The sequence below is a fragment of the Podarcis erhardii genome (genome assembly GCF_964252035.2).
Source record: "Podarcis erhardii genome assembly, chromosome: 8".
In the NCBI taxonomy this organism is placed as follows: Eukaryota; Metazoa; Chordata; class Lepidosauria; order Squamata; family Lacertidae; genus Podarcis; species Podarcis erhardii.
This window is the reverse complement of record NC_138499.1, coordinates 86,497,427-86,523,681: the sequence shown is the minus strand read 5'-3', so window position 1 is coordinate 86,523,681 and position 26,255 is coordinate 86,497,427. Positions and strand designations below refer to the sequence as shown.

Sequence of the window (26,255 nt, the reverse complement as noted above, 5' to 3'; positions counted from 1 at the left end):
AGCAAGTCCTATATATTCAGTAGGGCTGACTAAACCTGCTTTGGATTGGACTTTGTGTGGTAAAATAACTGTTTACGATGGTTTCTCTATTGGAAGGATGTACTGACACAGTCTGTAAAGAGCAGGCATACTGCTGAAATGTGACTTAGCTGTGACTACAACACAACCCTATGCATTTACTCAGAAGTAACTCCCACTGTGTCCCATGGAACTTTCTTTTATAGAAGCATGCTCAGAACTGAAGCCAACTATCTATCATTAGCTATCCTGTGTCCCACCAATGTAAAGAGCCAGCAGCTGCCACTAGCCTAAATAGCCCAAAATAATGCCCCAGATTAGCAGGTTATCTTTAGGCGAAATAATACCTAAAGAGAAAATGGGCAGCCTCCAAGAGAACAACAAGTTTAGCATCAATTGAGAATTGTGATTCAGCAACCTGCAGTTTCAGTTCACATGGTGCGCTGATTTTATGCATCAAAAGAAAAGCATAAAACGCAGATACCTAAAACAGAACTCTACGTGAACTGCACTATATAACATGATGTACCAATACGTGAGGTATTTTCCAAAATATAAACAGGTGTGTTACATACTAAGCTTGGATCCTAGAACAATAGGCAGGTAGGATCCTAGAATGCAAGAAGTGATTGGCTTGCAGGAGAAGACCAATCAGGCTCCAGGAGGGAAGTAGAATCAGCCAATCAGACGGGGCTCATTGTGTAAATAATGTATATAAAAGCCTGAGGTTTGGGGGGAAATTCAGTCACTGTTTTACAAGCTGCAATAAAGAGCATGAAATCACTACAGGACTCCGAGCATATTTCAAGGTGATGGGTGCAGAAACATGCATGTTGATGGTGGCAGCAATCCTCATTTCTCATGTTCTCAAAACTGTTATGTTAACTGTTACAAATACCGTGGTTTCCTGTACTTCACAGATGTGCAAACTTTGGCCCTCCTCTGCCCTCACCACATCTCAGTTCTGAGCATTTCCAAAGTCTTCCCTTTATTCTCTGGCGAAACTGCATTCAGATTATCTCTAATCTACTGCAATCCCTCCTTCCTCCCTTTTGTTTTGTTTTCTCTCCTCCTCAGTCTGGAATGCCTCTGACCTGGTGCACATATCATGTTAAGCTGTGGTTTAAATAAAAGTGAATTAACAGCCTGTGGCTTATTGTTCCATTTGAACACAGCACAGTGCTTTAACTATGGCTTACTGATCTTAACATTCAGTGTGAACCTCTTCAGCTATGATTTAAGCGTTTCATGCCAAGCCAAATTGTCCACCAAGCAGCAAAGTTGCTAGGCTGGGAAGTAAAGCTGGATTTTAGCACTCAGATGCCCTTGTTGGTGCTTTTCTTGAAGCTGACACCAGGGCTAACTGCCAGCAGGATCCCTCCCCGCCCAACCTCCTTCAATTCAAGCTCAAGCTCAAGCTGCGCTTGAAAAGGGAACGTCTTTCAACTTCACTGCTAGATACTTGACTGGTGGTGTTGGTGAATAGGTTTTAGGCATTATGAAAGAAGACTTCTTTTTTAAAGAAAGACCTTGTTAATGTGTTTTTAGGATAGGATGGTTACACAGGTGCTGTTTTGTTTCCTTTACCCTATTCCTAGCTTTCTCAAAACTGGTGCCCGCCAGATGTTTGGGGACAGAACTGCTATTAAAGGTAAAGGTACCCCTGACCGTTAGGTCCAGTCATGAACGACTCTGGGGTTGCGGCGCTCATCTCGCTCTATAGGCTGAGGGAGCCAGTGTTTGTCCACAGACAGCTTCCGGGTCATGTGGCCAGCATGACTAAACCGCTTCTGGCGAACCAGAGGAGCGCACGGAAATGCCGTTTACCTTCCCGCTGGAGCAGTACCTATTTATCTACTTGCACTTTGACGTGCTTTCAAACTGCAAGGCGGTCAGGAGCTGGGACTGAACAACGGGAGCTCAACCCGCTTGCGGGGATTCGAACTGCCAACCTTCCGATCGGCAAGCCCTAGGCTCAGTGGTTTAGACTGCAGAGCTACCCGCGTCCAAATCATCTGGAAGATAAAATTTTGGTTAGGCTGCTCTGTGCCTTTTAACAGGCACTCAGGTGACCCCACCATTCCCATCATTGATATTTCTTTATCAAACTGTAGACTACCTGGACTGGTGTGTAAACCCACTTTAGAAGTTCAAGGACAGAATTGCTTCCAGATAAACTGTACCTGACCAAAATTTACTGCTGCATGTTGTGCAGATGCTGTAAAGATCACTACGGTAAGATATTCTGACAGCTTCTGGCGTGTCTTTATTGTCTTAGGAAATCCTGAAAGAAGAAGAAAGAGTTAAATTAATAAGAGTAGTAGTAGTAGTGATAATATTAGTAATTAATAAACTAAAGGAAGGCTGTGGAACTTTTCTGAATTCACCCCCAGTTGGAAACACAACAACATTTATTTTTCACTGTCCCATGAGATGAGACCAAATGGAAGGGGAGCTTGCCTGCTCTTGATAATAAATTAATAATAATTTTTTATTTATACCCTGCCCTTCCCGGTTTAAAAACTGGGCTCAGGGTGGCTAACAGAAAATATAAAACATTGTTTAAAATGCAACTTAAAAACAGTATAAAACAACATAAAATACAACATAAAATGCAGCATCAATATCAATAAAATTCAAAAAATTTTGACCTATAAGCTTTAAATGGCTCAGGACTGCAATGCCTCAAGGACCGCCTTTCTCCATATGAACTTACCCAGACCTTCAGAACAACTATGATTAAGCTAATTTATTACAAAATAATACATATAAACCAGCCTACCAGATTATGGAAATTTTCGTATATTTTAAATGTTTTGCACTAAATTCAGTGATAGTGTCCAACCCTATGCTGCTTTCAACCTGATCAGTAAATAAAATTTGAATGAAGAAAGAAAGATCTGGATTGATATCAACAATATATCGATTTGACTTGGATCTTAAAATGTTTTTATTCACTTTTTTTTAAAAGCCCAAATTATTTATGTTAACTTTTATCACACATTATTATAGTGGCTAGAATAGGCATGAATAAAAATGTCCCTAATGCAAGTAAATGGTAGAACACAATTAATGAATTTTTGATATTTTCAATATTTTTTTCAAGAGATTAGCAGATACTTTATCAATTATGACAATGCTCATATTTATTTTACAACTGAAGTTCAGAGCACATATATGATATATTGAGAAACGCTTGCGCTAAGAGTAATTTTGATGCATGTACTGCCTATTCTTTTCTTATTAATATCTTACTTTCTATAACTTTTGAATGGGATGATAAGAAAGCATTGCATACATTTCAGATTGTCTTCCAAACTTCCATTTATTCCAGGAGAAGAATGGATTCATTTGCTGGAAATTTTACATCTCCAACTCAGCTTCAGATCAAATGCATTTCTGTTCATTAGCCAGCAATGCCACAGGGCAGAGAATCTGGCTAGCAGATCTCACCTGAAGCCTTGGTTCCTCTCAACCCATAAACATAGACGTCCTTCACAAAGGCCTGGAGTTCCACGTCTTCACAAACCATCTCTTCGCTATCGTAATAGAGGTCCACAACATCTGTCACAAAGCTGCAGAAAACAGAAAGGAAAGTGACTACAAGCTTTTACATTCTCTTGAACTGCTCCGTTAACACTGAGTGCACACACACAGGTACATATAACTTTTGTCAAAAATGCAACTGGGAAGTGGGAGGGTCGCAAGCTTTCACGATATCTGGGAAAATCTGTATTTCCCTGTAGAAAAACAACAGCAGGCTGCTTTGTATGGCAATACTCAGCATCCCGTTAGGTTAGAGACAGAATAAAAAGTCTGGATGAATTATATTTTGAAATTTTCCTTAATGGTGTCCAATGGTACCCTGCCCATCTTGCTTCTACACACTTCTCTGGGCGGAGCCAATATATTTTTCAGAAGCAGGTTTTATAATCGTGTGGGGAAACTCCATGAGTAGAGAAGGCTCCCTGTTTCTGATCTTTATCCTCGAACGCATGGAGGTCACTAAATTACATGCTGATGGGGTTGAATGAGGCAGAAAGATAATTTCTGTCATGGATAAACTATGTGTCTTCCGCAAAGCATTACGATGTGATTTGTCGCAGGAGTCCCTTGCAACTCTACAATTCTAAGATTCTCTGATTCTATACCACTTTTCATCTGGGGATTATTTATGTCATAAAGGGCATGTTTCATGTTTGGATTTGATATCCCGCTTTATCACTACCCTAAGGAGTCTCAAAGCGGCTAACATTCTCCTTTCCCTTCCTCCCCCACAACAAACCCTCTGTGAGGTGAGTGGGGCTGAGAGACTTCAGAGAAGTGTGACTGGCCCAAGGTCACCCAGCAGCTGCATGTGGAGGAGCGGGGAAGCGAACCCGGTTCACCAGATTACGAGACTACCACTCTTAACTACTACACCACACTGGCTCTCCAAATGTTGCCAAATCTCAGGTGCCAAGATTCTACTTCCGGCCCTGCAGACAACCCAGCAAAGCCATGGTACAAATCCTTATCTCATGGTAAGCTGGTTGTCTGTATTTGCGTGTTCAGACCTTTAAACCTCCCCCTTAAATAAAGTCAGACAAGACTCAAATTTTGGTTTGGTTTTTGGCAGAATTTAGGCCACAACTTTTAATGATTACAGCAAGTGACTGGTTGCATAGGCTCTGGTTCGACTAGCTCCCTGCACCATTGCAGGTAGCGCTGACCCAGGGCACCAGCATAGGTCAGCCAAGGGTGAACACCTGGATAAGCGGAAAGCTGGGAACAGGCTATCTCCACCACCCAAATGTCCCCCTGGACTCAGGCACGGGCACAACCCCCTCTCAGGGGTTGACCAAACCATTGAGTCCCTGGATTCCTTTAATGGAATACCCTTCACATAGGGGTGGAGAGAGTGTTCTCCCATCCCTATCACCTGAACCAGAGCCTATCCGCAGCCTTACAAGTTGTGATGATTTGCTACGCAGCAGGCAAAACCCAAATGGCACCAGCCAATCAGCCAAGTGGGGAAAATTCCTGCCATGCCCCTGTCCCAACAACAGACAACACATGATGGCATAGCAAGGTCAAGCGCACAGCCCTAAAAGTAGGGAGAGGTGGGCGGGTGTTCCGAAGCACACACTGAAAGAGGAAGCTCTGGGTCACGTGCATAGGTCCCTTGATCTGTTTAGCTTGCATTCCATTGGCCTGATTAAACCCAGCATCAAGGGACCTACCAATTGGGTGTTGTGGCTATTCAATCGAACCCACCCACAACACAGGGTTTGGTTGCCAGGTCTCACTGCAACATGTTCCCTCTTTAAGGGAGGACCCGATTAGGCAGGCAGCTATGTCCAGAGACATACTCCTAGAAATATAGTATGTGTGGATCTGGATAAACAATATGAGCAAACAAAGAAATGTTGAGAAATCCAAGTCAAGGGTTAAAGGGAAGCCTTTTGTAGAGATAGGTGACAGAGCCATGCCTATTAGACCCTTCTAGAATGGTGGCTAACAGGACCATCCCCAATACTGTTCCTCTGCCAATAAAATGAGTCATCTGTCACAGAGCAAAACAAAATGGATTCACTATGACCTAGTGGCCATGTGAAGATTCTCGGCTCCTTCAAAAAGCACCTCGTGTGGAACGTTGTTAAACAGAACATGCAATAGGTAGATTCACACTTCCAAGATCTCGGTTAGATTTCCTGGTTCTCAGCATGACAAAATAAAATTTATTTCAGACCATCTCCTACCTCTTTATGGCCTCCCACACTTTGAGACCATCATCCCGATAAAAGTAGTAGGGAATCTCCTCCGTGCTTTCCATGCCTCTTGCCTTGATTTCTTCATGGAAGCACAGGGAACTGTAGGTGAGGTGCTTCATTGCTCGCTGGAGTATCTGTGCAAGCCCACCTCCTCCGGTGGCATTGGCCTTTGGCACCCAAAACAAGTGGCAGAGAGAATTAAGGAATGGAGGCTCCATAGAAGAGGGGCAAACTTGAATAAAACTTGTGGGGACAGGTAACTGATCACATGATATGGCACACACACCATTTGAATGGCAATATCCATCAACTTTGGGAGGGGGCAGCCCCCTCAAATCTTTTATGGGGGGGGGGCAAAAGGACCTTGGCCCCTAAGAGTTGGCTCCTGTGTTCCATAGCCTTAAATATGAGTGCTCTTAACAATGGAGAGGATATTGCTGTACAAGTGGATTTGAAGATGAGGGTCTAGGCCACACTGGAGTGAAGTTTTGACCCCTGCATCATGCAGCCGTGACATAGTGCACATGGATCCACATGTAATGGGATTAGTACCATTGTAAACCTCCTTGACAGGGACGCGGGTGGCACTGTTGGTTAAACCACAGAGCCTAGGACTTGCTGATCAGAAGGTCGGCGGTTCGAATCCCCGTGACGGGGTGAGCTCCCATTGCTCAGTCCCTGCTCCTGCCAACCTAGCAGTTCGAAAGCACGTCAAAGTGCAAGCAGATAAATGGGTTCCGCTCCGGCAGGAAGGTAAACGGCGTTTCCGTGCGCTGCTCTGGTTTGCCAGAAGCGGCTAAGTCATACTGGCCACATGACCTGGAAGCTGTCCACCGGCTCCCTCGGCCAATAAAGCGAGATGAGCACCACAACCCCAGAGGCGGTCACAACTGGACCTAATGGTCAGGGGTCCCTTTACCTTTACCTAAACCTCCTTGATGGACACACATGTCTAAGGACGTGTGCTTTCCTTTACATAGTCATTGTGTAAAAATTGAATTTATTGTCCCCTTTACAGAATAAGAAACCTGCCAGCTAAGTGTATGGTAAACGTAATATGAAAGACACTGGAATAGGTTATATCCAATGCTAGACCTACTCAGAGTAGATCCACTTAAATTAATGAACCTAAGTCAGTCATGCTAGTCCTAAATAGAACCAGCATAAAATCTCACTCTACAGATTAACTGCTTAACTGCAAATCCGTATTTGTAATGGTATATGTTCGCTTGTTTTAAAGAAGCCAAGTGTTACAGTAACTGGAGACTGGAAAGTATGCAATTAGCTTGACTCCAAATAAAATTACTTTGGGGAGATTTTCCTTCATGTAAAAGGCATGGCTGTTTGACACAGATTTGAAAATAAGGGATCAGCAGCCTCGAAAATAAGGGATCAGCAGCCTCACCTGTCCCGGGGAGAGTCTACGGGATATCTAACAATCCGGGATAGCAGCAGGAAGCAGTGGGAAACTGCGCTGGAATAAGGGAATTTCCCGCAAAAAAAGGGAAGGTTGACAGCTATGCTTAGAGGGCTTGTGAGGGGGGTTTTCTTTAGGTCAGACCCTGTGGGTTTTTCTCTTTGGTGCACTGGCTTGGGTTTACTTGATTATTTCACAGTCTGCTCTAGCTTTGTAATAATTCCAAGCCCCTATTTTGAGTTCTGTGCTGTCTCTTCTGCCAGCATTGTGTCAGCTGCATGTTGTCTGCCCTTGCTATTCGGCCTTGCTATTTTAGCTGCTCATATCTGCTTCAACATGGGCATCTCTTTACTGATAAGAAGCCCCTTTACAACTTGTACTGTATTTCAGAGTAAAATCCACGGAACGGAATATAGTGGAGCTTACTTTTGAATAAAATATTGATCTTACAGGAAAAAGGAAGGGGTGATATGGCTAAAAATAGCTTTATCTTATCTCATTAGACATGATAAAGCTATTCTTAGCCATCTCATCTCTTGCTTTTTCCTGTAAGACCAATTGCAGTTGTTAACAGTCAACAGGTTTGCCACACCTATCAGTCAATCACCCATTCCCACCACCCTCTTATTATATATAAGGGTCTGGTGACTTCTGTTTCAGTGTATCTGAAGAGGTGTGCATGTACACGAAAGCTCATACCAAGAACAAACTTAGTTGGTCTCTAAGGTGCTACTGGAAGGAATTTTTTAAATTTTATTTTATGGAGAAAAGTCATTGAAAGAACTATGTGAAAGACACTTCCTTGAGGTACAAACTTATGAAATCAAGGCTCTCTCACCTTGTCAAAAAGGCCATATTCACAGATAAGCTGTTCTCGGGCTTTAGTGTTGATGGCTATTGTAAACCGCACATGGGATACCAGGAGCTGTAAACCACAAGAGAAAGTAGATAAGAACATAGCTGTCAACTTACAGATTTGAAAATAAGGGACCAGCAGCCTCGAAATTAAGGGAGCAGCAGCCAAAATAAGGGATTTTCCAGGCACAGGTATGTTCAACTTCTGAGCCCCTCTGAGCCAAAGGCAGAAAGCCCAGCCAGCAGCCAAATGAAGCCTCATCAATAAGGGACAGCAGCGGGACATGGCGCTGGGATAAGGGACTGTCCCGCCAAATAAGGGACAGTTGACAGCTATGGATAAGAATGAAATATTCATTCAGTGTTAACAATGGAATATGATGGGTTCCCAAAACAACTTGCTTTCAAATAAGGAACTACAGCTTTAATATAAATTATGTGTATGAACTGCAGACAGTTTCAAAGCATAGTCCTTTACAATTTGATAGATGCTGCTAGGTATCTGATCTGCAGTATGAGAAACATGCACTTTATACTGCCAAAAGGCGTTCAACATGTAGGTAGTATTCAAACACGTTGGACTGCACTGCACCAGAATTGAAGGTTAAATAGGGTTCTCCAGCAAAATAATACAAAGATATTGATGTGTCAATTTGGGCAGTTTAGAAAAGGCTTACAGATGCACATAATTCAGACCAACTATACATAGTGTTGTTGTCCAAGGGCACCTCAGGGCGCACTCTTTAACAAGGTATGAACCATTAATCCATCTTCATCCTGCACGTTACTTCCAGCTTCAGACACAAATCATCGTAGACAATTTGCCACTTGAAGACACTATTTGCGTGCTTTATTTATCTAATACTGGTCAAATTAAAATGGCTCAAAGAAAATTAAAATGGCCAAGTTTTTTTTTTAAAAAAAACACACCACTGCACTTAAGAAGACTGTTTAACTGTGTTATCTTAGCTTTTTCTTAGTGGAATGTTTTAAAAATGAGCTATTTTACAATTCAGAAGAGGTAATTTTTTCTTGCCACATTTCATAGAGCTGGGACAAATTATCTTGAATAATAATATAATATATATATTGAATAATATATATATACATGTTCCAGTCTTATAATGATAGAATGCTGTTTGCCTTATCTGCCTTAAATATACAGTGGCTCTCTCATCTGCACAATACCAAATATTACTTTTATTAACAATACATTTAACAGAAAACTGCAGATCTTGCAGAAACAAAACAATTATGTCTGATATGCACACCTTCCTAGCACCCAAGTAACCCACCTTAAAGAGAGGATGGACGGAAGGCAGTTGCCGGAACATGGCTACTCCAAACACTTCAGAAATTAAGTGAGTCCGAAGGAGGTGAGTAACAGTCTGATGGATGTGGAAATCAGAAGAACGTACCCAAATTTTGGCCAATAACCAGTCATACTTTGCATCTGATGGCAGGAAAATAGGATTCCCTGGCTCAGGAGCTTGTTTTATCTGGAAAGTGTAACAAAATAATTAACAATTCTTTCAATAATGAAAGATTATTATTTTAGTGGGTAAAGCATAGATTACCTGGATTGCAATAGGGACAATCTTCTTCTCTAAATTTTTATATAATAAGCAGACTGGAGCAGACAGATATTGCACAGTGCAGGGGTCAGTCTTATTGCCTTCAACACCATCCAGAAGTTCATAATCCACTATGAAAATATTCCCTTGCTGTAGGAAAAATGAAAGAAAACATGCACACCTGTTTACTTTGATTAATGGGTTATTCCATGAAAATGCCAACCTACAGACTCAGCTTTCATTTTTGGACACCGCTAACATGTTCTATATCATTCTAAATATAATTTTCAAGAGTTTCATATGGCAACATTATTTTGAAACTGGAATAAACAACCAGAAGTGTGACATACAAGATGACTCAGAATTTCTCTATTCCCCCCCCCCCAAGTTCAGTTAAAATTATCTATTCTCCAAGAAACTAGAGAATAGGTTATTGATAGCTTTACTTTCTCATTTGGTGAAATGACAAGAAATTTTATGTTAGGAACAAAATTAAATGAGCTTAAAGGCAGTATGATGTATGCTCTTGAGCATGTTACATTAGTCATAAAAATACAAACTCTCCCCACAACAAATGAAAAGAAACATCTATGTTTTAGCTACATCCTCATCTTGTGAGGTTCTTAGCATTAAGGAAATGTGGTGAGATATTAACTGAAGTATGTTTTACATGCAAGATTACTTGTGACCAACATAACATCACAATGTTGCAACTTACATAGCATAAATGTGTTGTCATGTGTGTCCTTTAAGCCTCTTTTTAGGAGCTTCAGATTTTCGTCCCTGAGAATGTACTAAATTCTTAGGGTAGCAATCCTATGCCCAAGAAACTGGCTTAAAGCAAACAGGTTAAGCCAGAGTAAAGTTACACCGGATCCAAAAACCACAGAGCCTAGGACTTGTCGATCAGAAGGTCGGTGGTTCGAATCCCTGCAACGGGGTGAGCTCCCGCTACTCGGTCCCTGCTCCCGCTACTCGGTCCCTGCAGTTCGAAAGCACGAAGTGCAAGTAGATAAATAGGTACCACTCTGGTGGGAAGGTAAACAGCATTTCCGTGTGCTGCTCTGGTTCGCCAGAAGCGGCTTAGTCATGCTGGCCACATGACTCAGAAGTTGTATGCCAGCTCCCTCGGCCAGTAAAACGAGATGAGCGCTGCAACCCCAGAGTCGGTCACGACTGGACCTAATGGTCAGGGGTCCCTTTACCTTTACACTGGGTTGCTAGGTCATACGGCTGAGGTGGACAGGGTTGAGATCCAGCCTAAGTCTCCCTGCAGGACATCCCTTTTGGGGGATTAACACTGGTCTTGTTGACGTCCCAGAAGCCAAGACTGGCTGAGCCTCAGTGGAACCAGGATGAGCAAATTATCTTTGGCTGAGCCAGCGTCAGGGACTTAATGCCAATGGAGATGTGGGTGGCGCTGTGGGGTAAACCACAGAGCCTAGGACTTGCCGATCAGAAGGTCGGTGGTTCGAATCCCCACGACGGGGTGAGCTCCCATTGCTCGGTCGCTGCTCCTGCCAACTTAGCAGTTCGGAAGCACGTCAAAGTGCAAGTAGAAAAATAGGTACCACTCTGGCAGGAAGGTAAACGGTGTTTCCGTGTGCAGCTCTGGTTCGCCAGAAGCGGCGTAGTCATGCTGGCCACATGGGGGATTAACACTGGCCTTGTTGACGTCCCAGAAGCCAAGACTGGCTGAGCCTCAGTGGAACCAGGATGAGCAAATTATCTTTGGCTGAGCCAGGGTCAGGGACTTAATGGAGACCCACTGTATCCTAAGTTTTTGATTCCTGCAGACCTTGCCTCCAAAGTCTGTTAGATGTCTCAGACTAGGCATGCATCTCACAGAGTTTTACAAAAAGAGACAGGTGGTCTGCCCTCAAGAAGCTTCCTGTCTTAAAGACAAGTCAGACAATGGGGGTGGGCAGATGTTATTGCTTTAAAATAAATATAATATAACAATGTGTTAATAGGTTTAGTAATCTTTTTATTTGCGTGTCAAGGTCCCCAGGTCCACCCCAATAACTCACACATCACACAGAAATTTTTGTTTAAGATTTTTGGCATAATTTTGGCCACAACTTTATTAAAATACAAATTTGTGAGTGGTTGCATAGGCATTGGTTGCGACTATCTGCCCCCACCATGGGGGACAGACTGACATTCCGCACAATGCGAAAGTCAGAATGGGGGAATACACTTGGGGGTTACGTGGAGCAGGGAACCTGCCCTCACCCCAAATGCAACCAGGAGCTCATTGCTATGGCCCGAGCCTCCTTGACAGAGTGGGCAAGCAATAGTTAGCTCCCAATTCCTTCAACGGAATCCCTTGCAGCAGCAGCATTAGAGGGGCAGGCACAGCCAATCCATGCCCCTCAACCAACCAAACCATAAACCAATGCCTAACCGCGAACCTTACAAGTTGTGACGATTTGCTACGCAGTAGGCAAAAACCAAATGGCCCCAGCCAATCAGCCAGATGGACAAAATTCCTACCAGGCCCCCACTCCAAAGCAGACGACCCCATGACAGGCATAGCAAGGTCAAAGCAAACAACCCTATTCTAGGGAGGGAGGGACGGGCAATCCGATGCACGGGCGAAAAGAGGAAGCCCTAGCCTCGTGCAAGGAGTTTTACTATTTCTGGCTGTCAATCAATAAATGGCAACATTAACTTCTTCCCAACAACAAGGGAAGCCCCAATCGCATCAGTGGCCAACGATCAATTAGCCCGCCCCCCAACTTTGGAGTGTCCTGGCGGCCCCCCACCGCAACACGTGCTCTCCATGAAGGAGAACACGCTTTATGTGATCATCGGAGGAAGGATAACTTGTTCCCAGTGGCTCCCAGGAACATCATTCCCATGGAGGCAAGGAAGAGGTGTTATAATTTAATCAAAGTGTTCAGAATTAAAAAGTGCAATCCATAGTAGGCATTCCCTATCATGACCTGAATGTTGCCTTCAAATTATGTACTTTACATACAAACTGATTCCCTGAATTTCAACTCAGTGTTCAAACTGCAAATCTTCTGTTTGGATAACAAAGCACACCTTTCCCAAAGAATGCAATCTGCTTCTATACATTTCCTGAAAAGCTTTTAAACTGATGAGTATTATAACACTGAAATAAATCCATTCTATGTTTATACCTTTATTTCCTCTTCCAGAGTCAGATTTCTCTCCAAACTGCATTCAACCATTTCCGTAGTCACAGGAAATTTCTTTGGTAACTCTGTGCATTTTTGGATCAGTACAGGATTGCACCCATTCAGGAACTGGTATCCAAACATAAAATCTTCTTGCCAATGCTGCATCACATACTCTACCAGGAGAAAAAAGACCAAAATAAAATAAAATAAAAAAACAAACAGAGAAAAGGAAGGCAGAGCCTGAAATTGAGGCTCAGGGTAAATTTATTTAACAACATAATATGCCCAGCACACATGCAGTCTTCATTAGAGGTGCTGGGAGAGACTGAGATTACTGGATATTAAAATATTGTTACATAAAGGGCATACATACACATAATGGGCTCTTTTGCTAAATTGTTCTACATATATAGGTAAAGGTAAAGGTACCCCTGCCCGTACGGGTCAGTCGTGTCCGACTCTAGGGTTGTGCGCCCATCTCACTCAAGAGGCTGGGGGCCAGCGCTGTCCGCAGACACTTCCGGGTCACGTGGCCAGCGTGACGAAGCTGCTCTGGCGAGCCAGCACCAGCGCAGCACACGGAAAGGCCGTTTACCTTCCCTCTATAAAGCAGTACCTATTTATCTACTTGCACTTAGAAGTGCTTTCGAACTGCTAGGTGGGCAGGAGCTGGGACCGAAAGACGGGAGCTCACCCCGCCGCGGGGATTCGAACCGCCGACCATACGATCGGCAAGTCCTAGGCACTGAGGTTTTACCCACAGCGCCGCCTGCGTCCCTTTCTACATATATAGCCCTGTCTAATTGCTGATGGAACCAAGTAGAACAAGAAGTCAAACTATTGAGCTTGCCAAATTCTGGTAAGCAGGAATGGCATGGCAGATGGACTGAGGTCCATTTAGTGCTGTGAGAATGGGGATGTTTGTCAAGGGCAGGGATCAGCAGACTTTTTCAGCAGGGGGCCGGTCCGCTGTCCCTCAGACCTTGTGGGGGACCAGACTATATTTTTTTTTGGGGGGGGGGAAATGAACAAATTCCTATGCCCCACAAGTAACCCAGAGATGCATTTTAAATAAAAGGACACATTCTACTCATGTAAAAACACGCTGATTCCCAGACAGTCTGCGGGCCGGATTTAGAAGGCGATTGGGCCGGATCCAGGCCCCGGGCCTTAGTTTGCCTACCTATGGTCAAGGGTAGGCATAGGCAAACCCGGCCCTTCAGATGTTTTGGGACTACAGCTCCCTTCATCCCTAGCTAACAGGACCAGTGTTCAGGGATGATGGGAATTGTAGTCCCAAAACATATGGAGGAGCGAGTTTGCCTATGCCTGGTCAAGGGAGTGGATACTGGGTGGTGATTAAGTGGGGATGATGCAGAGGCTATGGGGCAGTTGAAGCCCTCTAGGACTGCCTTTAAAAGCTTTTTGAAACTGACTACCGTATTTTTCGCTCCATAAGACACACCTGACCATAAGAGGCACCTAGTTTTTAGAGGGGGAAAGCAAGAAAAAAATATTCTGTGCAGAGCATGTAAGCGGCGCTCACTTTTCTTGCTTTAAACCCTTCCGTCCCTCCTCCCCCTTCGCTGAGAAGCCAGCAGAGCAAGAGCGATAGCTGTGCAACACCTCTTGTTCTGCTGGCTTCCCAGCAAAGCAGGATGAAGGACAAAAGGGAGCCCTTACAAGGAAGTGCTGAGCAGAGCCTGTATGCATCCCAGATGTGAATGCAGGCAGGAGGCTCTGCTCAGGAGCCTCCCGCCTGCATTCGCTCCATAAGACGCACACACATTTCCCCTTACTTTTTAGGAGGGAAAAAGTGCATCTTATGGAGCAAAAAATACGGTAGTTGAGAAGTGGTCTTATGCAGAGCTGAAAGTAAGGATGGGGGAGAAATTCGATCGGGGACAGCTGACCCTACCTAATTTGCATTTTGCAAAACAATAGGAGAGCCAACATGTCGTCTTCCTTCAGAAAATCCACATGTCTCAGAATATTGCCGTCCAGATTTCCAACCAAGTACCGTATTTTTCGCCCTATAGGATGCACTTTCCCCCCTGCAAAAATGAAGGGGAAATGTGTGTGCGTCCTATGGGGCGAATGCAGGCTTTCGCTGAAGCCTGGAGAGCGAGAGGCATCGGTGCACACCGACCCCTCTCGCTCTCCAGGCTTCAGGAAGCTATCCGCAAGCCTTGCAAGCCCGGTGGGAGGTCCAGCGGGCTCGCGAGACTTGGGGCGGCAGCCTGCATCCTGAAGCACGGGGTGCCCTCCGGAGGACGCCCCGTGCTTCGGGAAGGTGTCCACAAGCCTCCTGTGCCCGTTCTGGGGGCTGGGGTCGGGGGAAGCTCGGGCTTCCCCCACCCCAGCCCCGCGCCTGGGGGAAAATATTTTTTCCCCCTTTATTTCCCCCACCCCCAAAAAACTAGGTGCGTCTTATGGGGCAGTGCATCCTATGGGGCAAAAAATACGGTAATGTGTACAAGAATGTAAATTCAAGTGTTCAGAACTGAGTTCAAGGTTGCAAAGATGAAAAACTGAGAGAAACTGACATTGGCAGTTTCACCCCTGGCTAAGACTTGCATGGAGGACTATCCTTTCAAGGTGCTCTTAACAACCTTAAGTCAGGCCTGCTCTGTTCTTAAATCAAGACAAGAGCAAGTTACCCCACAGTTTTCAGCTGCAATTTGCACTCTGGTTTTGAAAACTGCACGAAAAACTGAAGCTTTCAGCAAATACTTCCTTTTTTTTTGCTCGGCTTGCTGCTCTTTCCTCCCCTGAAAACTAAAAGTTACACTGACTTTGAGGTGAAAGCTAAGTAGACTTTGCTGATTCTAACTCGACTTTCCCCAGTAGCTAGGTCTCTACTGTGGAAAACTATTAGGGACGGGTGGCCTGTTTTATACCTCTTTTCCAAAAGCTTATTGGTTTACTGTGGCCTCTCAAGGCTTCCCTGCTATGGTGAAAATGAAAACTCGGTTTCTACAGGCTTATCACGCCATGATTTGGCTCCTGAGATACACGTTTACAGGGTTTACCTTGTAACACACATTGCCTTTAGTGTGCCATTATTACAGTACAGCATAAGCTGATGCTGTAATTAAATTAATAAATTTACCTTACTTACCTTTAGTTTCTTGAGTGTCCTTCAACTTGTGCTGGGTACATAAATTCCAATAATTATTGGCCTAACACATATCCCAAAGGTTTTTAGCTGGAAAATTACTAAATGGCGTCCAAACTTAAATTTTGGTCAACAACATAAAGATTAATTCATCTTGTGATGCAGGTGTCAACAACTGCAATCGATCTTACCAGAAATGGTATTGCTTATTCTGACAAAGATCTTCTCAAAATCTGCAAAGTCACTCCAGGAAGATTGGAACATGTGCATGAAACGATTAACATAGAGATTTTCCATCCTAAAAAAACCAAAAATTCTGTGAGGTCATTGGCTGTTATCTTTTTTGTTTCATTTCTTTCCTTGTACATTTTACTTTTCCCACAACTTCTTTACTTCTGTATGAAATGTTCAGAAATGAAGGACGTAGAGTAAATGAAGGGGAATAAATCTAGGAACTAAATCTCACAAGCGAAATGGTACCAGTGTTTTAAAACATATTGGACACTGGCACCACTTCTAAATCATCTTATGTTACCTTCCAAAGAACAACAACAAAATTTCTCAGGAGACATTTTACTGAGTACCGTATTTTTCGCTCTATAAGACGCACCAGACCACAAGACGCACCTAGTTTTGGGAGGAGGAAAACAAGAAAAAAAATATTCTGAATCTCAGAAGCCAGAACAGCAAGACGGATCGCTGCGCAGTGAAAGCAGCAATCCCTCTTGCTGTTCTGGCTTCTGGGATAGCTGCGCAGCCTGCATTCACTCCATAAGACACACACACATTTCCCCTTACTTTTTAGGAGGGAAAAAGTGAGTCTTATAGAGCAAAAAATACGGTATATATCTAAGATTTTTCTTTTTCTAATTCTCCTAGAAAAACAAGGTTGAGTTGCAATTTTTTTGCTGAACATTATCCACCATTTTTAATGGTAGCTGCTATTTCTCCATCATGATTCTCTGGAACGCCAAGTCCAAGGCATCGTGGAGGATTTAAAAAAGGCAAATACCGTCTATGACCGTGTTAAACTAATTGGACTGGATGAAAACACAGCTGGCACTGCAGTAGCAGCAGCAGCAACAACAAACCTTAGGAAAAACTGTATTTATAGCACTGGCAGTGCTGTGAGCCCGACCACTGAGAAACTGTTGGAGAACTGCTACTCCCCTTGGAGAAATTTGGTGAACTGGCCACCAATTTCTCTGCCCATTAACAAAGTGGAGAACTTTAAGGAGTCATTTCCACACAACTCTACTTCCAGTTCACCCTTGCATGTATTCCTGCGCATGCAACTTACTGCTAAGTGAAAAGATTTGTGGATTGGGATCCAAACTCAACAATGCCATTATAAAGAAGTGAGCAAGACATCTTTGAAAAAAATTATGTGGTTTTTTAAATGCTTTTAAATAAATAAATACAGCAATAATTGAGACAGTATTTGGACAGACAGGCAAAGCCTCCATACAAAAGATATATATATTTTTAAAGCAACTGAGACTATATTAGAACTGGCTACTGTAATTTTACAAATTTAGCTATACTGTGAGAAGACAGGGGTTGGGTAGATAAAATTAGAATATGTTGATAGTGTTAGTATCATTTTATTAATTATTTGGGTTGTACTGTAAAGGTAACATTTATGAAGTATAGTCATAAGTATTATGTTTGTTACCATTGTTCTGATTACTGAAATTTTATGTTCAAAATGGAATCATGTGCTGTTTTGCATCGTCATTTAAAGTGTTACGTGGTTAAAATATATGTTTAAATTGTCCTTTAATCAATTTTGTCCTTTCCCCCATTATCCCTGACCAATCCAGAATATGGCTACCAAATAATGAGAGCCACCATAATACTCACGCTTTAGTATAATTCAAAACAAAGTCGACGCCTTTCTCGCTGTCAAACTGGATGTTTCGAGGCAATTCCTTGTGAGATTTGGCATCTATGTTCAGGGGAAAGCCTGGGTGCCATTCTGCCCACCTGGTTAAAAATGAAAATAACTCAAAAGGCAGCTTCTCCATTTGAGGGCAAGCTAGGACAGGAAACACAACCTTGCCATGGTCCCTTCCTCTGTCCAATCCATTCGGCAGCAAGGACAGTGGCAACTCTCTTCCCATCTGCTACTGCCCACCAGATAGTCAGAAATGATCACACAGCTTTTAGTTGTTTCCTGCATATACCTTAGTCAACAACTGGGGTGGTGGTGTTGTTTTTGAACTGGGCAAGCTATCTTTGGGTGTGGAATAGTGCCTCTGGGTACCTGAGCATGCCTAGATGTGTCTTTTGCTACCAAACCCAGCCATAATTTTTAGTCCCTGCATATATGTAATACGCAAAAGACTTTTCATTGCACTCTATTCTCTGGTTTAAAAAGATGTATGAACGCTCCCCTTTCAGGCTTTGCAACTAATCAACGTTTCTTGGGTCATGAGTACACCATGTTTTCTCTATCTCACTAGTGCAGAAGACAAAGCTTTACTTTGACCTAGATCAGAAAACTGATGTAATTGAAACTCATATGAATTTGATTCATTTTTAATCAGAGAACTTTCACCCCATTACTGCAAGAGTCCAGCGTTTGCGGAAAAATTCCAGACAACCTATGTGTTGATAAATTGCTGTATTATTGCTGGGACTGGACTTCTCAGCCGACTAGTAGAAACTAATGCTTGCCTAATGAACTCAGCATATGTGCAACATGCAGAATGCCTTGTACTTTATGTAGCAGTTCCATTTGTTTTAAAATTGGAGCCAGAAGTGATGGCTGTGTGTGGCTCTAAGTCTCTATGGAATATGCAAGCATTGTCCAAGCATTGTCTGAGTGTGATGGCCTGGGAATCCGATTCAGAGGCTGAACCGGAGGAATCCGAGCCTGCACAGGAGTCCCCGCCTCCAGGGCCGGCTGAACTGGGGCAGGGCCTTGATTCTGAAGCGCCTGCACCTGTGCCGGATCCTCAGGAGCAGGCACCAGGTGAATCCACTCTGGCTCCGGAGGCGATTGAGGACGCATTGCCTACAGGTGCGCCTCTCCCAGCCCTGTCAGGGGAAGGTGAGTCTCCCCCTGGGTCCAGTAACCCTCCAGCCTCTCCTGAGCTGCAGAGGCTCAGGGCAGAGAGGCGGAGGGAACTGGTTTCTCCCAGGAGGAGTGCTCGCCTTAAGGCCAGGAGAGGCGGGTCACCTGGGGGCCGGGACCGCCCCTGGCCTCAGAGAAGATAAAGGCCAGTCAGCCCGGTCCCAGGTTGCGGGAGCAACATCGCTGAAGAGCTGTTTCGGCCAGCACCCAGTCCTGTTCCTCCAGAGTTCCTGTCCTTGCCCAGCTCCTCGCTTTGGACCCCGCTTCACCCGTGGAGGACAGTCTCCCGACCCTCGACCCAGGTCCTGGACCTCGCCCCTGTTATTCTAAAGCAGCAATGCTGCAGCAAGCAAAGGCTCTAACAGCTCAATCAGCTGCTAGTGGCTGCAAAGCCAGACAGGATGTGTGTGACTGCTGCCATGGAAACAAAGGGGCAGTCCATCATCCTTATTGAGCACAGGATATGAGCTCAGTGTGTGTCATATGACCTGTACAGGATGTACATGGGTGGAGTTTGGAGTTTCTCTCTGTTTGTTGAAGAGAGCAGACATCTTATACTGTATGACTGCTAAAGACAGGAATAAAAGAAATGTAGTTACATTTCTGTCTGAGTCTTATTCCCCTCCCTGGGGATATGCAGGGAGGAGGAGAAGCAGTTGGTGTGTTTTTCTCACAGCCTGAGGAAAATCGCCGGAACGGACCTCGTGTTGTTTTTCCTGCCGGGAGTCGCCGGAGGGAGGTCAAAGAATTCAGCCGGTGCCTGGAGAGATAGGCACATACCTCTGACCGAGCCTGAATTCCAACAGCCCCATGGTAACCTCCCCCCGGGACCAGCACACTGAGAGACGTTTGAGAGCCACAGCTTGTAGGTATTTGTGTATATAGTAAAATTGAAGCTAGGTCTCCTTGATCACAACTTCAGGGTACTATAGAAAAATTATAGCGCTAAATAGGAAGTTTTAGGAAACTGACCGATACATCTTCTGACGATCCTCCAGCTCTTTGCGTCTGTGATGCTTAAGGACTTGAGTCTTGTCATCCGCAGAAAGCTTGGCTGTGGAAGGTGATGAAAAGATATGCAGACTGAAAAATGCACCAACAGCTTTGTACAAAGGGCAAGCACAGTTCTCTCCTTCCTACTAATAAGCTAAAGGCCAAGAATGCAGCTGATTATTTGCCAGTCATTACGAACTTCAAGCTCTCTCATCTTTGCAGTTCGCCATGTGCACCTTCCTCTCTGCCTGTTCTTCCTCTATATGTTCCTTCCTGTCTCAAACTCTTAATCTTCTGGGCTGGGGTGGGCAAGTTTTTTCAGCCAATGGTCACATTTCTTTGGGCTTCATTTGTCAAGGGCCACCCCCGATGATGAGTAGAGACAGCTGAAGGAGGAAACAGATCACCCTTCTGGAAGTCCAGTTGGTTTGTCCAATTATTTCTCCATACGTGTTGGCAAGGGTTTTTGCTTTGCTTATTATCTTGATTTACTGTTTGTGTTTCAGATATCAGTGTCAACAGGATGTGGCCACACCATCCCAATAATGACTTCTGGAACAGGGTGGAAGATTTAGATATCAGGCCTGGCAGCACTCAGCCACTAAGGGTCTGAAGTATATAAATTTGAGCTTTGATGTAAGCCCTGACTGGTTGGGTGTTGTGTGCTAGCCAGTTGGCTCTGTTGTTGGTTCCTGGAGCTCTAGGCGACCAAATGGAGATAAGTTTCTTATTTTGCTTATGTTATGTTATTCTGCTTAAAGTCCATATCACTGTAGTGGCACATTCTCAACTACTGTTTTGTGAATTAGCAATCGCTAAAGAATAAATAATATTATTGTAGTTGTGGCCGACAGAAATGTAATACAGCAGATATAAACTATTTTCCATAAGTGCTTGCATGTGATCTGGTGGACTATCATAGCAAAGGAGCTACTTAGCAACTTTTCTAGACTGAACAGAACAATCTGATATACACATTGAAGGTGATGAGTCATATCTCTTGTCTGAATACCTTGGAGTAATACAACAAATATGTAAAGTTAGGAACTAAGTAAAGAGGTTCTCTGGCTTTGCCTAGTGCTCTTAGTCAAGGACACTGCAAAGCACTCACCTCGTCCGTCTCGGAGTACCACCTCTTTGTCATCTGTAATCCATCTGTAACAAGGAAACTCTAAGTAGTCACCCATGGGTGTTTTCACGGTGACATACTTCAAGTACCAGTCATCAGGAAACCAGTACTTCCGTTTCTCAATTTTTATCAGCTGGATCTCCCCGAGGTCTTCAGTTACTGTCACATCGTAAGTATCAATCTAGAAGAAAGAAATTCAGAGGCTCTGATCTGTTGGAAAACACTGAGTGTCTATGAGTCTAAGGGCAGCCACATCTGAAAGATGTTATTTGATCATCACTAAACAGCATAATTACGATAGTTAGGGCCGTTCCATGCTATGACGGCTCTTGACATGTCTTTGGTGAGCCCCTGTACCAAGGAGCTCAGTTCACCTGGAACTCTGAACAAGCTGAGGGTTATGTGCCTATTTTGCTACTACTCTGAGCCACATAGCTCATGTGGGGCCCTCCTGTTGCTGGACTGCCAACTCCAGCCAGCAAAGCCAATGGAAAGGGATGCTATGAGCTCTAGTCTGACAACATCTGGAGAGCACTACATTGACTGCCTAGGCCAGGCTTCCTCAACCTCTGCCCTCCAGATGTTTTGAGACTACAATTACCATCATCCCTGACCACTGGTCCTGCTAGCTAGGGATCATGGGAGCTGTAGGCCAAAAACATCTGGAGGGCCGAGGTTGAGGAAGCCTGATCTAGGCTTTTAGCAACGAGCGCTGTATCGCTGCAAAATTACAGAGAAAGCTACAGTGGATTAAGCCAAATTTCCACCCATTGCAGCTGTCACACATGTGATTCAACTTACACATGGGCCACAAAATTAGTGCAAGCCTAATGAGTCCCTGGAACCTCTCCTACATCCAATACAAACATTGAGGAGTCCAACTGCTGTCAAGGCCGCTGTCTTAAGGAAAAACTAAGTGACTGGTGCTGCTTTCCCTTGTGCTCAACATTTTCACCTGATCTGCTCTTGGGTTTGATCTTGCTTTCAAGGAGGGCAAGACAGCCAGAACTACCACTGATATCAGCAAGGGAGGAGGATAAAAGGTAAAGACATAGGACCCCTGGACTGTTACATCCAGTCAAAGGCAACTATGGAGTGTGGCACTCATCTCGCTTTCAGGCCGAGGGAGCCAGCGTTTGTCCACAGACAGCTTTCTGAGTCATGTGGCCAGCATGACTAAACTGCTTCTGGCGCAACAGGACACCGTGATGAGTGCCAGAATGCACAGAAATGTCATTTACCTTCCCACCACAGCGGTACCTATTTATCTACTTGCACAGGTGTGCTTACGAACTGCTAGGTTGGCAGGAGCTGTCGAACCACCGACCTTCCGATTGGCAAGCCCAAGAGGCTCAGTGGTTTAGACTACAGCGCCACCTGCGTCCCATCAAGGGAGGAGTACAGCTCCATCAGACCCCCTACTGCAGTAAATAAATAAATTATGTCTCTGGGGTGTGTGTGTGGGGGGGGTGTTAAGGGGCAGTACCTCTGGTGGGGGACACATCATGCTCCTTCTGGGTAGTTTGTCTAGCTTTTCTGTTCTGTCCAGCATTGCCATTAAAGTAATCGACTTCCTTTGTCAGAGCTAATGCCAATCAGGAAGTTTATTTCTTATAACTGACCACATCATAGATCCTCATACTATTTCCCTTTTTGGATACTCAGGAGGCTATTCAATTTTTCTCTTCTTCAAGCCTGTTCCATTCCCATAGAGAGCTAGATCCTTTTCTTTTCCTCTTATCCCCAGCTCCCAGCTTTTTAATTATTTTATTCAGTTTATTTTATTTCTTTTAATTTATTCTATTTGTATACCATCCTTCATCTGAAGATCACAAGCTGATTCACAAAAAAGTATTGTGTTAATAATAATAATAATAATAATAATAATAATAATAATAATAGTTGTTGTTGTTGTTGTTGTTGTTGTTGTTGTTGTTGTATTTGTACCCTATCCATCTTCCTGGGTTGCCCCAGCAACTCTGTAAGGCTTCCCACATATATAAAAACATATTAAAACAGTAAACATTAAAAATCTCCCTATACAGTGCTGCCTTCAGATGCATTCTAAAGGTTGTATTGTTCCAGAATATTCACACATAAAAACAGAGTCACATGAATGTCTCAAAGGCACTTTTAGTGATAATTGCGAAAACGCTTTTGGGTACTGCATCCACATGGCAAATGCATTCCTAGACAACAGCGCCTGCAGATTGGAGAGTTTTCTTTATTTATCCCAGAAGATGAACTACTGGCTGCTGCTTAAACCATCAGCCTTAACTGATAGCTCTTTTCTTAACCAAGGCCAGGCCTGCTTCCTTTTGTCTGGTGATTAGCAGATGATAAAGATAATTCTGTGACGTAAAGCTTTCATGGAAACAAGTAGGGGTGGCCCTCTTACTGTGAAAAATAATGAACATAGATATGCAAATACTATGGATCCAAGATGAATCCAGATGGTCAAAAAATATTACCTGAAACTAGGTTTTCCTGCTGAGAACATAAAACACAAAGTGCATATTACTTCTGATATGATGGGGGATAGCTTACAGTTTCATTCCCTGTAAAGCTAAGACAATCGACCTGTGATCCCAGTACTTTGTTTATATGCAAAGGCATTGGATTAATCCCAACAATGGTGCAATTGTTACCCAGCATGGTGTGTGTGGGGAGTCACGTAATGCCAAACTATACCAAATTATCTTCACTGTAATGTTATGTTTCAACCTCCCTTAGGAGACTATCATACTGGTATTTCGAAAACACTTAGGTACCAGTTAACTAGGCACTGTGTCTTCTGAAAGGAGCTACTCCAACAAAACGTTTTCAATCAAAAAGACTTCAGAAAACGTATTTCTTGAAATGAAGGTGGAATATAGATATAGTGCAAATCTTCATAATCAAACAATATTTACACATTAGCAAGATAAGTCTGGGTGAAGCCACAATTTACTGATTGTCACAAGCAAATAATATTCCAAATGTTTTCTTAAACTTTTACCCATAATGATATGTCTGACATGTCCCACAGACACACAGCAATAATGAGTTTCCTAACCTAAAAGCCCAGGAGGCTCTGATGGACTGAATCTGATGTCTGTATAAACATCTCTATATTTATAGATTTTTGACAGGGTGATAAATCAGAATTAACAAAGAAAACATTATATAGCAATGCATTTTATTGTAAATCTCAGGCCTGCTCTCTGAATAATATTTTATTTGGCATCTTTCCTGCCCCGCTGCAAAAGAAGTTTTCTTTTAAGTTTTAAGTTTTTCTTTCAAGTTTCAAAATAAGATAAGTGACCTTTAGGTCATGGTTGAGCTCTTTCCTTTGACATCTGCCATTATTTTTGAGTTAGTGGAACAATGAACTACCTGACATTGTATTGATACCCCAAAATATTCCCTCTCCTGCATTTATGTCAAGCACTGAAAACCTTTGGTCCTTGAGCCATAATAGGCCCACCAGGGATCCTAATATGACCTGTGAGGCCATTTTACCCAAGCCACACACACCTGCCCCACAAGATCATATGTGACACCAGGTGTGCTGCAGGTAAAGATGACAGCTGCACAAATATAGGATAGGGCCACCTGGCTTACTAGCAGTACATGTGAAAAGGATCTAAGGGTCTTGGTGGACCATAAGCTTAACATGAGTCCACAGTGTGATGCAGCAGCAAAAAAGCTAGGGATATTCTAGGCTGCATCAACAGAAATCTAGTGTCCAGATCAAGGGTAAAGTAATCAAGGTAAAGGTAAAGGGACCCCTGACCATTAGGTCCAGTCGTGACCGACTCTGGGGTTGCGGCACTCATCTTGCTTTATTGGCCTAGGGAGCCGGCGTACAGCTTCTGGGTCATGTGGCCAGCATGACTAAGCCGCTTCTGGTGAACCAGAGCAGCGCATGGAAACACCATTTACCTTCCTGCTGGAGCGACACCTATTTATCTACTTACACTTTGATGTGCTTTTGAACTGCTAGGTGGGCAGGAGCAGGGACCGAACAACAGGAGTTCACCCCGTCGCGGGGATTCAAACCGCCAACCTTCTGATTGGCAAGCCCTAGGCTCTGTGGTTTAACCTACGTCCCAAGGGAAGTAATAGTACCACTCTATTCTGCCTTGGTCAGAAAACACCTGGAATCCTGTGACCCGTTCTGAGCGCCACAGTTGAAGAAGAATATTGACAAGCTGGAACCTGTGCAGACGAGGGCAACCAAGATGATCAAGGGTCTGGAAACCAAGTCTTATGAGGAATGGTTGAGCATCATATTATGTGCATCATATACTCCCCTCCCCTCACTGTTGCCTTTGGACTAGGGGAAAGTTCTGACACTGGCAGAAATTTGCTTAAGCTAAAAACAAGTAAAATGGGCAGAGCATAGATGGAAAAAAGAATGACATTGAATCGAGCTAAGTATATTCCATCATTTAAACATACTATTTTGAGGCACAGGTAACAATAACATAGATAGGTTGTCGTACAAGAATTTTTCAAGCATCAGGAAAGCATAAGGTAAAGGGACCCCTGACCATTAGGTCCAGTCGTGACTGACTCTGGGGTTGTGGCGCTCATCTTGCTTTATTGGCCGAGGGAGCCAGCCTACAGCTTCCGGGTCATGTGGCCAGCATGACTAAGCCGCTTCTGGCAAACCAGAGCAGCGCACGGAAACGCCGTTTACCTTCCCGCCGGAGCAGTACCTATTTATCTACTTCCACTTTGATGTGCTTTCGAACTGCTAGGTTGGCAGGAGCAGGGACCGAGCAACGGGAGCTCACCCCATCACGGGGATTCGAACCACTGACTTTCTGATCGGCAAGTCCTAGTCTCTGTGGTTTAACCCACAGCGCCACCTGCGTCCCTCAGGAAAGCATACGAAGCCACAATAAGAATGAGCAAAAACTTCCAGGACTACAATGAATTTATTTTCCTGTACACTTGAGAAGCAGAAGTAAATGGGATGATTGGTATGAATAAGGAAAGACCTGAGAAAGATAATAGGATTATCACTTTTGCTTTCCCTTCTGAAACTCTTATTTTCACATTAAGAACTTCTGTCTTGCAATAGACTTCCTATGTAGGATGTGATAATATACTGTTTCTAATTTTAATAATCTTCCCTTTAGTGCTTAATTCTGGAATGGTTCTGGTTGTAATGATGACAGAC

General features: G+C 43.8%; 1 protein-coding gene across 1 annotated transcript in view; it reads right to left on the bottom strand.

Moving 5' to 3' along the window:
- ALOX5 (arachidonate 5-lipoxygenase) overlaps nucleotides 1-26,255 on the bottom strand; it is a 34,550-nt gene that overhangs the window by 4,515 nt on the left and 3,780 nt on the right. Inside the window, exons 2-12 of the mRNA XM_081872735.1 lie at nucleotides 21,068-21,266; nucleotides 19,936-20,017; nucleotides 17,748-17,870; nucleotides 16,076-16,182; nucleotides 12,767-12,939; nucleotides 9,621-9,767; nucleotides 9,339-9,542; nucleotides 8,027-8,113; nucleotides 5,760-5,938; nucleotides 3,472-3,593; nucleotides 2,202-2,302 (exon numbers count right to left, since the gene is read on the bottom strand). Of these exons, the coding sequence (XP_081728861.1) occupies nucleotides 2,202-2,302; nucleotides 3,472-3,593; nucleotides 5,760-5,938; nucleotides 8,027-8,113; nucleotides 9,339-9,542; nucleotides 9,621-9,767; nucleotides 12,767-12,939; nucleotides 16,076-16,182; nucleotides 17,748-17,870; nucleotides 19,936-20,017; nucleotides 21,068-21,266 (1,524 nt within the window). The remainder of the gene's footprint in view (nucleotides 1-2,201; nucleotides 2,303-3,471; nucleotides 3,594-5,759; nucleotides 5,939-8,026; nucleotides 8,114-9,338; nucleotides 9,543-9,620; nucleotides 9,768-12,766; nucleotides 12,940-16,075; nucleotides 16,183-17,747; nucleotides 17,871-19,935; nucleotides 20,018-21,067; nucleotides 21,267-26,255) is intronic.